This window comes from Phyllobates terribilis, unplaced genomic scaffold (assembly GCF_046119375.1).
Source record: "Phyllobates terribilis strain yellow unplaced genomic scaffold, ASM4611937v1 Scaffold_3__8_contigs__length_932513732, whole genome shotgun sequence".
Taxonomy (NCBI): Eukaryota; Metazoa; Chordata; class Amphibia; order Anura; family Dendrobatidae; genus Phyllobates; species Phyllobates terribilis.
Window position 1 is genome coordinate 103,151,593 of NW_027362763.1, and position 15,559 is coordinate 103,167,151.

General features: G+C 43.2%; 1 protein-coding gene across 4 annotated transcripts in view; it reads left to right on the forward strand.

Annotated features, from left to right (window-relative positions):
- The window catches only part of LOC141258878 (protein eva-1 homolog C-like), a 723,187-nt gene that overhangs the window by 692,172 nt on the left and 15,456 nt on the right, over window positions 1-15,559 (forward strand). For all 4 annotated transcript variants that reach the window (XM_073674091.1, XM_073674092.1, XM_073674093.1 and 1 more), the window contains exons 6-7: window positions 6,197-6,358; window positions 12,847-13,011. In XM_073674091.1, the coding sequence (XP_073530192.1) occupies window positions 6,197-6,358; window positions 12,847-13,011 (327 nt within the window). The remainder of the gene's footprint in view (window positions 1-6,196; window positions 6,359-12,846; window positions 13,012-15,559) is intronic.

Here is a 15,559-nt window from a genome sequence, read left to right on the forward strand (position 1 = left end):
TGGTTTCTGCTTCAATTGTTTTGCATGAGGACAGAATACCCTCCCAGAGCTGTTGCTTAGATGTGAACTGCCTCCCGCCATCATAGACACTCCTTTTAATGATGCTCCAAAGGTTCTGAATGGGGTAGAGGTCAGGGGAGCATGGGGGTCACACCATAAGTTTGTCCCCTTTTATGCCCATATCAGCCAGAGATGCAGATGTTTTATGTGCAGCATGAGATGGTGCATTATCATGCAGAAAAATGATCTTGCTGTGAAATACACGGTTCTTCTTCTTGAACCATGGCAGGAAGTGCTGTTTGAGAAAATCCACATACATTATGGAGTTCATCTTTAGCGCATTCAGGGATCCTAAAGGGGCCGACAATCTCTCTCCCCATGATTCCAGCCCAAAACATTACTCCACCTCCTCCTTGTTGGCGCTGTAGCCGTGTTTGCGTGGGGTGTCCATCAACCAGCCATCCTCCACTCCATCCATCTGGACCATCGAGCGCTGCACGGCACTCATCCGTGAACAAAACAGTTTTGAAATCAGTCTTCATGTAATGTTTGGCCCACTGGAGCCGTTTCTGCTTGTGTGAAGTGGATAGAGGAGGTCGACAGGATGGCGCATGCACAGCTGCAAACCTCTGAAGGACCCTGCATCTTGTTGTTCGGGGGACGTTGGAGGCACAAGCAGCTTCAAAAACTTGTCTGCTGCTATGACAAGGCTTTTTTGCCGCTGCTCTTTCAACCTGACGTAATTGCCTGTAGGAAAGAGTCCTCAATTTGCCCTTATCAGCACGCACACGTGTGTACTGTGAATCAGCTACATACTTCTTGATTGCCAAGACACTTCATCCTGATCATCGCACAATGTTGATTGTAGTCATGCCTTGACCTAAACACTCCACAATTTGTTGCTTCTCAGCAGCTGACACATCCTTTTTCTTTCCCATTTTGGCAGAAAATGTAGGCTGCTTAATAATGTGAGAGAGCCTTCTTAAGTAGTCTTGCCTTTCATTGGACACACCTGCCAAACTAATTAGTACAGGTGTCTGCAATTGCTTACAGTGATATAAAGAGCCCTGACACACATCACCATCAATGAGTTTAACTGACAAACAAACAAATTCTTCCCTTATCACTCCTAAACACTTTTTGTATAATAATTTGGAACGCAGTGTACATGTGCTTTTCCACAAAACACCAGTGGTTCACGTAGTGAATCTTACAGTTCTAACTTGCCAACCGTGGTCTGTATGGAATTGTTCAATAAAGGGCCCAAAATTAAGATAACATAGATGGGAGAGGTATCTATGAATAGGAATTCCTAAGTATTTGATACCCTGTGAGGGCCAGGCAAAAGGAAAGTTGGACTGGATGGAATCCTATATGGATTTGGGGAGGGAGACATCGAGGGCCTCAGACTTCGCTGCATTGATTTTAAAATTTTACCATGTAACAAAGTGATCTATTTCAGCCATAACAGCATGGATGGATATATGTGATTGAGTGATATATACTAGGACATCATCAGCAAATAGAGAGCACTTGTACTCGGTGCCTCCCACCTCAATCCACCTAATATTGGGGTTATGGCGAATTGATGAGAGCAGGTGCTCCGTCACTAGGATGTATAAGAGGGGACAGATGACATCACTGCCTTGTCCCATTGGTGATTGTGAAAGGTGATGAAAATGTTCTGACGCACCCCCTGGGCCTTGGGACACCCGGAGCCGGACCCTTTTTGGTGGATGCTGGTGGTTGTAGTCTTCGTGGCGGCGACCCAGTTCCGTGGCTCAGGGCGGTCAAACCAGTGGCGGAACTATTTATGTGGTTTTCATGTTTAAATGTCCGACTACGCCACCCGTGGATTGCGGTCAGAGTGAACCGCCGCTACAGGGCAGACCACTGAGGCTGGTGTTGTGGGTGCAGCAGAGCGTAGCATAACTCCCCACGGGAGGAGTATAGCCTCAGGGCAGTGTATGCGGAGGATGGGGGTGATGGTGCAGGGCAGCAGCAGTAACGACACGGAGTCAGTGATGCAGTTCAGGGCCTTTACTCACAGTTCTTATTATCCAGACCACGTCTGCAGGTAACGGCTGCCCACGTCGTACTGTGCTCACCAGGTGAGGGGCTCAGACAACTCCCAGATAACTTTGGAGCGCTTCACAGGACCCCCTTTGTGTGTCCTTTGTCTGGCCTTTCTTACCAACACTTCTGTCCGGCTGCCTCGGGCCTCCTCTTGGTAAACTTGGCGCCAGTTTCCCTGACCCTATGTGGTGCCTTCCTAGCGGGTGTAGCGAGGGGCTGCGCCACATAAAATGTCAGAGCCTCCGGTTTCTAGCTGAGGGTCGTTTCCTGCCTCCACTAGTTCGGGGACCGGTCTCCCCCTTTGGCCTGACCCCTCCACGCAGGTGGATTCGGGCGTGCGGTGGCGACTCGCCCGTCCGCACCCCTGGGATCCCTTCATTCCTCGTTCCTGGAGCCTTCTCCGCTCCTCTTCCTTCCTTCTCCCTCTTCCAGGCCTGGGCCTCTGTTACTAGGCCCGCCTCCGGAGCAGAGCTCATGCAGAGCCCCTGCTCCCTGCCACTTCTGCTCAGACTTCTCTGCACTGAACTAAGATGGTGCCCACCTTTTATACTCCCTTCTCAATGCACCGAGGAACTGCTTCCTCCCTGCTCCTGCACTACAGGGTTCCCCTTCCTCAGTGTTCCCTCCCCCCACTCCAGCCAGGGACAGGGACTGTCGTGCCCATCTCAGGGGCATATTGGTCGCCCTGCCCCATGGCAATGTGGTGTAATGCATGCAGGTGTCGGGTCCTGATCCACACTCCATCCTTACCTGAGAGTGAGATATCACACCTCTGGGTGAGGTGCAATACGTCTTTAGCAACCGAGCCCTCAGGGTGCTACAGTTCCATTTATCTTCAGCCTAGGTGACGTATTGCGATACAGGGCCGTGATTTTGGCTATAAAAGGGTCCCCTAGACCCCTACCCCAAGCTTTTTAAGAGAATCATATATGGCGTGCCAGGAGACTCTATGGAATGCTTTCTCAGCATCCAACGAGAGTATCTAATTACAAATTTTTAACTGCATCTAGCCCAGGAAATACTTTGTGCCTAGTAGCAGTGTCTGCTAGTAAGCGGATTATCCCGGCTGTTAAGCAAGCTGCACCACCTGTAGTTTAGACACTTAATTTTTTCAAAGGAAGTGCTTCGGGACCATGGGATACTTAGTGAAGAGCATCAGAAGGCACCCCAAGGCATAGGGGCTGGGACTGGCAGTAGGATGCCTTGCGGTGGACAGCCGAGCTCGATCCTTATAAAAGCTTTTTAACTGCAGCAGCTTTAGTGGACGCTACTGGAGCTGGAATTACCGCGGCTGCTGGCATGAGACTTGCCCTCCAATAGATCCTTGTAAATGGATTTAAAGTGTATTCATTCAAATTAGAGAGACAATTTAAATTAAAAAGCTTAGAGCTGCCTCCACCACAAGGGGGCTCGCTCGACCCACCAGCGGACAGGCACCAGTATTGGGAGAGGGGGGCTGGCCGTCAGGGTTCACCGCGGCTCTGGCACAAACCCGGCGACACGGAGGTGGCACGGGCAGGAGCGGACTGGCCGTGTCGGCTTCTCACTTTTTGGATTTTAGAAGGGCATGACATGCCTATATCTGTGTCTCCCCCTCCTTTTACTCCTCCACCTCTTTTATTTTCGCATGACTATATGTACTTGTCACTTTTCCATGTGTTAGTTGTGTCTTCTGAGCAATTTGTCAGCTTTTGGACACCTTTGAAGGTGTTTTCTATGTGTTTCTATGTGTTTTTGTTTGCCTGCCATTGGTTTTAACGGTGTTCGAAGGTGTTCGACGAACAGTTCGACGAACAGTTCGGCGAACACACGGGTGTTCGACGAACCGAACTCGAACACTACGGGGGTGGCTCAACACTACTCTGTAGATCTCCGATCAGTACTATTCAGAGAGCAAAGAGAGAGTCAGTCTTTTTGTCTTCAATGGCTTTTCAAGGAGAGACCAAGAGGAACAGCCCATTAGTTTTGATCAATGCGGATCTAGGTGCTAGGCCTTCACAATAGCCAAAACAACTAAACTGTCACTATGACTTATGAAAAGTTTAGGGTAGGTGCACATTAATACAGTGCTCTCTATGCAGCACTACTTTGCGGCTTGTCGGAATCCTGATACCCGACTGATTCCATCTCCTTCATTCAAGAGGCTCTCTGGACACTCTTAGCTTCCGTCCTGACATCATTCATCTTTTTCAGACATGCTTTTCAAAGGGCTCTCATTTGCTTTGCAGTGTAATACAAACTATCTTTCTCTATTATCCACACTTTCTGGATGACTCTAGTGATTTGTAATGGGATTACTTTTGAACTCTTTGCCCCTCATGATCACAGCTTTATCTCGCCTGCCTCCCGTTCCTTCATTCCCGTCATCCATTCATAAGGTTTAGCACATTTCGAGAGGGATTGTATAATCACCATGTAGGAAAGTTTATTTAATCTGCTCACAGAGCGGCCATTGTTTGTCATCTCTGTAAACTGGAGCGGTCGATGGTTCCAGGGAAAAAAAAAATGAAAACCTTAGGGATGAGTGGAAAGCTTCAATATTAAGCTCCTCTGGTAGTGACATGTACCCCTTAAAATCAGATCAATGTCCCAACATTGAGTATATCTGCCATAAAGTTGTCAATTGATTAAAAAAAAAAAAAAAAAATTGTACACATTTCTTTATGAAATTCTATGGGAAAGTTGGGTTGGAATTACCTCTCGTAGAAAAATGGATTGCATTCTAAAGACTGGATGGCCAATCTGCATGTATAGGTCCATGCATGTACGTGTATGATCCTTGTTGGGACCACTAAAGCCGGGAATCCCACTGATTTATAAAGCTGTTGAGTCCCTCATCATTCCTCATCTACAGTACCGCAATGAATCTAGTGGCAATCAAGCATGTATTATGCTAATCCATTCAAAAACTATAGGACAGACCTCAAACGATGGGGGCTGCACTCGACTGTCTGTCTCCAGACAGTGCGAACGTTTTGAAGAGGACCGATCACTTGCCATAAATGTTTTTTTTTTTAACCTAGTGTAAGTGCCACTTTTCTCCCGAATCTGGTGTATTCTTTTTGTTCCTGCTAGTCTGTCTTAAAATATAGCACCCCTCTTCCTTTTATGAAAATCTTGTCCTGTTATGCAAGTGGTCTGGGTTCTCATGAAGATGCCCACAGAGAAGATTTGAGGGGACCAAGCCCAATTGGCCAAACATGGCCACTTCTCTCTATGTAAGGCTCTTATTCTGTATGGAGGACTATGTGAGGCCTATTAATATTTTTATTCTGTATGGGGGACTATGTGGGGCCCATTATTCTGTATGGAGGACTATGTGGGGCCTATTATTCTGTATGGAGGACTGTGTGGGGCCCATTATTCTGTATGGAGGACTATGTGGGGCCCATTATTCTGTATGGAGGACTATGTGGGGCCTATTATTCTGTATGGAGGACTATGTGGGGCCTATTATTATTCTGTATGGAGGACTATGTGGGGCCCATTATTCTGTATGAAGAACTATGTGGGGCCCATTATTCTGTATGGAGGACTATGTGGGGCCCATTATTCTGTATACTGATTGGCCCGCGACTTTGTCCAAGTTTGACATCTCTGGTCTACTTTTTCTTAATGATGGCACCCGCATTTATCTCAAGAACAGGGGACCTACGTCTCATGACCACGGTCATTGTTTAGATGGTTGTGTGTGCGCGTCTTTCTCCATTGAGTTCTTAAAAGCTTGCTCAACTTTATTCTTAACTCCCATAGAAGTCATGTGCATGTCCAGCCACTTCTGGGGCCCCTATTTTAAAAATAGGTTGTGGGTCCCATACCTTGAGGATATAACAAAAATATTTGATAGGAATATTCGGAACACTATGGAACCTTTTGTTGCTCATGATTGTATTGTTCTGCATTGGCTCCATTTACTTTTCCATTATTTTTATGGTTACTTTAAGCCTGACGCTTTCTCAGCCTCTTCTGGTGTTCACCAGTCCGAGAAATCTAATCCAATGTAACAAAAATAAACATATTTTATAATTAATGCCCCCTAAGATTAAGGATAATGGAATAAATTCCTTTTACTGCTTTTAATGATTATTTTTTTTAAACCCTTTTTCTGTTTTTCTCTTAGTACCAAAGAAACTGCTGCTTGAATACCAGCCAAAATCAACACATTACCAAGGAGTACGGCAAACACATTTCACCCGACTGCCGGGAGCGTATGACCACGATGTGATTGGGGATGGGGTCCTCTTTCCTGATCCTGCATTCATAACGGAGCGAGTTCTGCCAGGTAACACAAATAAATTGAACGACTTGTTCACATGGGTCGGATACGCTGAAGATTTTCTGTACTAACTTTTTTTTTTCTTTTCCCCTGGAAAATGAAATCCACTCTACATATTACAAAAATGCTTTTATTTTTGCTGATTTAATGCCTTGCAATGAAAAAATCATGATGCACTTAAAAATTCCACAGCAAAATGTGAACATTTTTTTTTTTTTGGGGGGTGAAGAATTTTCCATGTGAACGTACTTTTGGGGTCCACTTAGGTGGGAAGAATTTTGCCAGAAAATCCACAAAAACAAATCTGTACAGAATAATGAAGCAGATTTCATACAGAATTGTTTCTGCAAATATTCCTGTGGATTTCCTTAGAAGCTGAAAAAAAAGAAAAAATTATACCTGCAGATTTTGTTGTAGATACACACTGATAAATAAACCCATAATGTAGTGTTACTAATTTTGCTGCAGATAACCAAAGACTTCAGTGGGTAAGAACAAATCTGTAATAAAAGCTGCAACACAAATGACCTGCTTCAGAATTAAAAATCCGCTCCAAACGAGCATTACACATCCACGGCAAAGAGTGAACGTAATGCACAGCAAAGTGAATATCACATTGCGGTGCACATTTTCTGGCTTTTGTTACTACCTTTTAACCACTTCAGGGTTTGGAAAATGTAAAGCGGTTAAAAAAAACTAGTATATTCATTTACAGGCGGCTTCTGCTTGGATGCCGCTCTATATAGTTTTAAATCATAAAAAAAAAAAAAAAAAAAACAAAAAAAAAAAAACAGACCGCAAGCTTTTATTCCTGAAGCGGCTTTTCCTTGGGAAACCATGGCAGGTCAGCTGACATCTTGCTTTAAAAACTCCTAAAAAAGCGCGCCAAAAAAAAAAATCCCAACAGTAAGTCTTCAAATCCTTCTCGAAAACTTGATGTTTTTGCTCCAGCAAAAACAATGTGCGCATAGCCCTAGTTTTAAACTGCAGAGTTTTCCCAAGCAAAGCAGTTTTCAGGAAAACGTCCTGAAGTGGTTAAAAAGGACTGACCAAAAACGGACCATGTGCACAGCAGTGACGTTTTGACGTTGCTGTACATTATATTTATTTCATTGGATGCTTTTTTGGCACTTTTTCAGACTATTTTTGGGCCCAAACTAACTGGAAAAAAACCCTGCGTCATGCCCTAAAAGAATTTCAACTTTTTTGGGAGTGTTTTTTTTTTTTTTGCAACCTCTGCACCTATTAAAGTTACACCCCTGCTCCTCCCTCATCTATGGAACCCCCATTGGCCACAAAAGCCACCTCTACCATAAGTATTGATTACAAGTTTTACACCTGAACTAAAAATATGACAAGCATGAAGCTATAAAAAATATTACAGGTTTACTCATTAGGAAAAATGAGTTTAAAGAGTTTATTTTTTAAAACCCATTTTTACTTACACTATTAAAGAATATAGAGTTAATACAGAAGGGCCACTGTTCTAGATCCCCATGACAGTGGCTACAAAGAGTGTAAGATAGTCTTCAAGAGAAAGGACAGATTATTAATGTAAATGAGATACTGTGCAATTCTTAGTATATCCTGTGGTGGCGCTGCAGGGAAATCTGAAAGGTTTTTCCCATCTTCAGAAATGAGTATTGTCGGATAGTGCTTGTAAACCCAAGCAATTTTGCAATTTACTGATTATTAAAAATTTCATCGGTTCTTGAGAGTACAATTTACCCTTTCCATTTACAATTTGTTGCTCGGAGATCGACCACCACTGTTGATCAACACTATTTGCAGAGTTTACACGCGCTTTTTTTAAATTTTTTTTTTATTTTTACGAAGCTTGTTGGCACTGTTTTTAAAGAAGGCCAGGATTGCTAGAGTGCATTGTTGCCTCCTAATACTGTCCAGCTTCAATGTAGTAGACAGCAGTGGTGGTCGGTCTCCTAGGCGACGTGCTGAAAACTAGCGTTAATATCTCAAGAACCTCTGCAAATTTTCACAAGCAGTAAATTGCAAAATTGCTTGTTTTTGAAAGCACTATTCGATAACCTTAAAGGGGTATTCCCATCTCCAAGATCCTATCCCAATATGTAGTAGGTGTAATAGGGAATCAGAAAAACTATACTACATTTCTAATTGGACATATTTGCTAATATTACTATCTATTTCCCTATGTGCAGGCATCGCAGGACCTTGGGTATCCATGGTTACGACCACTAGCAGCTAGCTAACGAACTGTGACTTTATCAATGGACGTAACCATAGATACCTAAGGTCCTGTGATGCCTGCACATGAGGAAAGAGAGATAATGAATCAGAAAAACTATACTACATTTGTAATTGGACATATTTGATAATCTCAGGAACATATTAATATCAGGAAAATGTTCTTCCATATCTGCCTGACATAGATGTTCACCCCCCTCCCTTATTCCCCTTCTGCTCAGCACAAAAGCCCCAATTAACACATGCCTGGGAAATAGTTTATGCAAACGATGCCAGGCAAGGAGTGTTATAACTTTGTTAGGAAGCAAGCATCTTGTCTCTGAAAGACGCAGGAGGTAATTAAAACGCAGGCTGGCACTAATTTGCATGTACTCGTGAAGCTGGTTCCCGAGCCTCAAAAGTAAATTTGGAGACAAACTGACTCCGATATACATTATGAAATATTATGAGTTCCATAGGTCTGACCGTAACAGGACATATGTGTAGTGACCAAATCAGCCCAGGAATGTATAGGTAGTTTTCCAGGTCTGTAACCAAAATCGGGGAACTGCAGCGCAAAAACACCAGAATAGCAGACTGCAGCTATGGGATGTATGATATCTAAATAAAGATAAAATCTTCAGGGAAAAATGACGTAGTTTGCAAGCTTCTGCGATCAACGAGCGATGAGTTATCACAGAAGATAGCATTTTTAATAAAACTGTACAGGCTGGAGACTGGCCCACATGATGTCACCACAAGGGGCGTGTGGCCAGATCGCCATAGATTCTCTTATACCTAAGGGGAGAAGACAGGAGCACTCATTGCCAGGGGGGAATAAGAATTATAAGCAACGGGTCCTGTTCAATAACAGCATATTCCAACCGGGGAGGCCCTCCTCCACCTATATTGAGTCGTCGCAGCGAACTTTATAGTGCAAGTTTCACTTTTTTATCCTGTTTTATTTTATATTACTGCCTATGTATTTTAATGTCCCCTTTGTAACATCCTTATGTATATATTTTTCCTAAACAATGCCTCCCTTTTGGATTAAATATAAAATTTAATAGTTCTGTTTCTTTTGTTCTGTAATTGTTCCCTCCCCCGAAGCCATATACGCTAGCAAAACGCAGGCGTCCGGCCAGGCCTGTATTATATTTTAAACTCGGCCGGTGGTGGCAGAGAGTATTAATAATTGGGCTATCGTGAAGCTGACAGTGACCGTACGGAGGGTGTTAAATACAGATTCCAGGCTGCTGAACCCAGGGTGTTATGCCATACTCTCACTGGTCGCTTACCGATACCTACGTAGAGAGAAGTCTGAATCGCGTGCTTGCGACTCCGGACAAAATACGGACAGCGTGACGGCACGGTGAGATATTGCGTGATCTCCCTGGTGTCGTTCCTGACTGTGTGTGTGGGTGGAATCCCTGACAGATAATATTACTATTATTACACCTACTACATATTGGGATAGGATCTTGGAGATGGGAATACCCCTTTTAAGGGTTATTCCTTCTTCATAAATTAAGTGCACACAACGGAAACGCTGCAAAAAGCATGTTAATAGGTCTACCAGCTATAGCAATGCTAATCCTGATGTGCTGTGATTTATAGTTTATAATATCTATACTTGCAGATTTGCTTAGTTTAAATTAAAGCCAATGAGCGGAAAACGCTCTGGAAACGCAGTGCGGTTGGTACCCGGGTCAGGAGAGGGGTACTACTGCTCCTCTCATCTGACCGCCACTCCTGCTGATAACAGCAAGAGCGGCGCTGCTGAGGAGAGCAGTAGTTCTCCTCAGCAGAGCCAGGAACTGCCCGCAGTTAAAAAAAAAAAAAAAAAAAAAAAAAAAAAAAATAAATAAATAAATAAATAAATAAATTAAAAAAGAAAAAAAGTAAAAAAGAAAAAAAGAAACTTACTTGTCTGGCGACCCCCGGTGTCCTCTTGGTCCCCTGTGGCAATGTTCTCCTCCCAGCAGCCAACGGTTTACTGATGGGAGCACGCTCGCTCCCTGCCGTCTACTGGGCTCCCAGGATTTGCGGCGACGTCAGCGATCAGCTGATTGGTCACGTGACCTCAACCTGAGAACATTCTCAAGAATGTTCCCAGGGTGGTAAGCTCGCCGGGGCTGATCTGCTATTTATAAAAATGACGCGGGAGCCCATGCAATTTTTTTTTTTTACATTTTAGACTCCGTGCCCATGATCCCGGACGTAGCAGCGCTTTGGACGCATATTTTTTGATTGCGTCCAAAACAGGTTTGACGCTGTATAACCACGCAGCGTCAAACCTCCAGCAGCTCCTGATCGTGGCCACATACCCAAACTCACCCGCAGCATGTCAATTTCTGTAGAGGACACGCTAGTTTCCACTGCAGATTTTGACTGATTGCAGTGTCATTATATGCGGTGGATTCACATGTACCGACAACAAAAGTGCGGCATTAGAACACCACGTTTTGGACACAACAAAAATGTGCTGTGTCCAAAGGGCTGCTTGTTGCTGATCGGGGGTAGGTAGCTGCTAATGAACCAGCTTTGAGCTGTTAATGGCTCTTGACCATGTTTGCAAATGGCACCTTCCTAGGCTAAAAATACCAGCACACAGCTGCTGCATAAATTACATGAATAGAAATGCTAATGAAGAGTGGCTGAATGGGACTAGCTGACACCTAGCTCTTTTGTTTGATGCCAAGGTTTCAATCAGACCTTTTCATGACCAAAACTAATTAAAGTAAAGTAAAGCGTTAAATAAACACACAGATAAGAGCAAACACTTAATTTGAAATACAACAGACACATTCTTTAATCATTTAAATTAACCAATATACTCACTCCAGTTCTGACGGTAATCCAAAGAGCAATGTCCCACCAAATAACTTTTATTTAGCTCCAAAAAGCATGCATTGATGTACAAAAATGCTTCAAAAACCGCATCAAAAACGCCCAGCGTTTTTCCTGCCAAGGAGATGCAGAAACGCTCAGGAAATTTCTGCTTCAAGTCCTGATCGTGTGCACATATCCTTAATCTATTACAGCTAGAGATCCCAGCAAGAGGATACTTTATGATCTGTTAATTTACTGCAAGTAGAGATTGTCCAAAACGGAGGACCTCTGTGTGTGTTTCCAAGAATATAGCTGATTTCGGTATTTGATTGTCGTCCAAGCGGAACGGTCCTGCCAGAAGCTGTCTGTGTAATTTTCATAAGCCTGTATGAGAGGAAGTGATTAATACATCTGTCTCAGGTCTAATTGGCTCCAGACATAAAGCAGAAGTCATGCATCCAGGTCTGGAGAAAGTCAGCGAGACAGTGTCTTGTATCATCTCTTGTTTAGCTCATCAGCTGAGAGGTTTATATTGGAGAAGAGTTCTGGTTGTGTTCTGTAAAACTCGGCAAGTAAATACATCAGAGTCTAAAGTCGCGCTTCTCCAGACTGTAATCTTCTCTTATTCATTGTGGAGTTTCCCCGTTAAGAATATTACATTATACAGTTCCTTTAAAAGGAACCTGGCAGTAGGATCAACCCTCCTAAGCCGTCTATATGCTCTTGAAGGTCATAATGAGTTGAATAAAATGATACCTTGATCTCTGCGATCCAAAGTTTTATTCCTGAAAAATTCACACATTTTCTTAATATGTAAATGAGCTGTTAAGATCTATGGGCCGGACATAGATCTCCCTGAGAATCTGCCTCCAGAGATTATATTAAATGAAATGGGTATTAACAGTGTTGGGCTGGATTGGCAAAGGCCCGCCAGTAACATTGATTCTTGGGGCCCACTGTTCAGCTACGTGCCAAAATAACTCAACTTTAATGCACAATTTTATTTTTGCGTTTATGCAATATTAATTTAGCAGGCTTGTTTAATGAATGATTATATGATACCTTTTCTCTGCAATGAATCAAGTGTAATAGCACTACTTATTAGCATTCCTTTACAGGGGCCTACCTGAGGATTCTCCTGTTTCTCTGTGGGCCAGTCCAACTCTGGGCGTTACCAGTGTGAGACATGTAATTGACAGTCTGCTCTCCTGATCTCTTTTCATTTGATCAGAGCTTATTTTATACATTTATCACCTATCCTATTTTGAGATTATCGAAGTGAGATCTATGTTGTCCATATTACCCACCTCACAGGTACCATTAAGAACTCAAATTGCTAGATTCGGTCTTATGAGGTCAATGGCATTACATGTCCCAAACAAGGGAGCTATATATGACCTATATGTAGTGTACATTAACCACCATAGTAAGATTGACTGTTCACCTTGTGTATTTTACAGACGCCAAGAAAGGACAGGCTGCAGCCTTCTACCCAATCGATAATAACCTCTCTATGGGAGCCATCGATCCCCCTATCTCCAATCAAACCATGGCACCTGTGGGACAAAGCAACTCGAAGATGGCATTGATCAGTAATATCTTGGCAGCGTACTCCTTTATTACAGGTGTGTGGTACGAAGACATAATTGCCTGTAATGTCCAGCACATACGGACAATTCGGATGGTTATTTTTGAGCTGTAGGCATTCCATGCAGTGTCTGACTGGGGAGCCAAGGGCCCACCAATAATCAACTCCAGCGCCCCACTTCTCAGCTACATGCAAATGTGACATTATCCTCAATCACAAATTTATATAACAATGAACTGGGTAGATTGTTAAATGAATAAAATGTCGCCTTTATCTGTACAAAGTGATTCAAGTATATGGTGCTAAGTACTGCTTATATAAGAGGGTGGTGGACCACTCCTGCACAGGTGCCCACTGAAGGATTCTCCTGTTCTTCTGTTGGCCAGTCCAAGCCTGGTTCCATATTGTGCCTCGATATGGCACTGCATGACCGAAAGTAGTTCCCCTCTTGGAGAAAGTCTTCATAATTACTTAGTAAAACATTGCTCTGAACCTCTGAAAGCCATGAATTTAAGGGAATATGGAGGTCCAGTATAGGCCTGCAGCTTAGAAATTGTAGAAAGACATAATAGATTAAAGAGGGAGCAGGTGGAAATCGGAGCAACAGCCATCTCCTATAGGACAGGTGGTGGATCTCAGTTCCTTTCCCATTCTTTATTATAGTGTAGCTTCAAAACCAAACGCAGGTCATTAGTCAGCTTTTCATTTCAGAAACAGTCCATTTTTTTATTTTATTTTCATATTACAAAGTCGCTGTGAATTTGATTATACAGTAATTTTTAGTTTTTGACCCATAACTTGTCACTGGTTTCCATTAGGCTCTCATGTACCGGAATAAGAGAGTGACTGACTGTGAATTTCATCAGATTCGCTCATATTTGCCCGGGATATTCAATTTGTATTGAATTTGCTTGGTATGAATTGAATTGTTAGTAAATGCCCTTAAGGCTCTGCTGTCTCTACAGACTGGGAAGAGGGATTTTAAAGAATATAAAATGTTTATACTCCTCCTATCCTGGCACCGCAACTCGCCTCTTCATCATCCACTGGCTCATTTCCTTCCTCTGGCTCCACTTTTCTCTTAAGTCTCCCTTACTCCTTAGCGCCTCCATTGTTCACTAGGCTTCAGACAAGGACTTGATTTCTCTCCAGCTTTAGTCTTCATCGGAAGTGCTGAAGAGTGAACACAGAAGAGAAGACGATAGCCGAAAGGAGGAAGTGGAGAATCCAGCGTGGATCTGAAATGCCAGGGACAAAAGTTATTTTTTAATTTAATTTTTTTTTTATTTCTTAAAACAAGCAATGTTGTGGCCAGCAGACTTTATTCGAGAGAATGAAATTGCATAAACCTGGAGAACCTTTTTTTTTTTTTTCGTGTGTGTGCTAATCAGTTAATCATCCCATATTGTTATACCCTGGGGATAGTATTTTTTATTCTCCATCTCCATTATTAAATAAAACCTGTCATGTCCCGAAACGCTATTAATTTGAAGATATGGGGTTAATGGTGTCCTAAAGCTGCCCGTCCGCCAGACAAAGCCCAGCGTTCAGGAGAAAATGCCTTTAGCTTTCAGTCAGAGACGTGGCTTCAGTCACCTCTCTGAGCGCAGTGAGCAGCGGCTGTCCTAGCACATTGAGTAACAGCCGGCTTTGTACTGAGCCAGCTGTCAGTTGAGCGGCAGCTGTAACCATGCACCAGCATTCAATGTGTGCAGAGTGGTGCCTAAAGCAGAGCCTCTATGACTGAAAAATGGAGGCTGCCAGGAGGAATAAAGCTAATTTCCTCCCAGTAGCCGGGCTTTCAGTGCGGCGGTCGCACTGCTTTAGTACGTTATTGACCTGCAGATTACCCCCATATCTGCATGTTACTAGCATTTGGGGTCAAAGCAGATTCCCTTTAAATGAGCTGAGACTTCTAACGGAGACATGTCTTCTTCCCAGGACTACTCTTCTAAGGATCCAGAACAGCAGCCCCTTTCCTAATAGTGGTTTCAGCCAGCGCTGCTCGGGGTGATTACGAGCTGTAATCCACGTGTGTTATTATAAAATGCCTCCTTTTCTCATAGATGAAAGCTTTTCCTTTTTTTCATTCGGATGTTTCCAGTTGCTTTGTTTGTAGATGAGTAATGTCTTCTGGCTTGAACTCAGGTCTGGAGAACTTTTATTTCCAAATATAACAGCAAGTAAAACAAACAGGCCATTACATATTTGGAAATATTTAGTCCTGAGGTCTGTAGTAGGACGGATGACTCATTATTCACCAACTAAACTCAATGTCTGCTGAGAGGACAGGGATGTTCAGCACAGGAATATTGTTTTTGATGATGATATATTGAATTATTTTTAATTATCATTTTACATAATTGGGATAGATTCACACATCCGTGTAAGTGTGTCACGCAAAGTGTAGGAAAGAATAAGTGCAACACGAAGGGAAGAGGGGAAGGGAGCCCAGACATTAGGGAAAGGGGAGTGGATACCTCCTACGCTCATCTGATATCACCCGGTCTCCCCTAACGTCTCTATATTGGTACTTCACCAATCGCCGCACAGGAACCTAAACCCTGTATTTCCCTAGAGCTTGG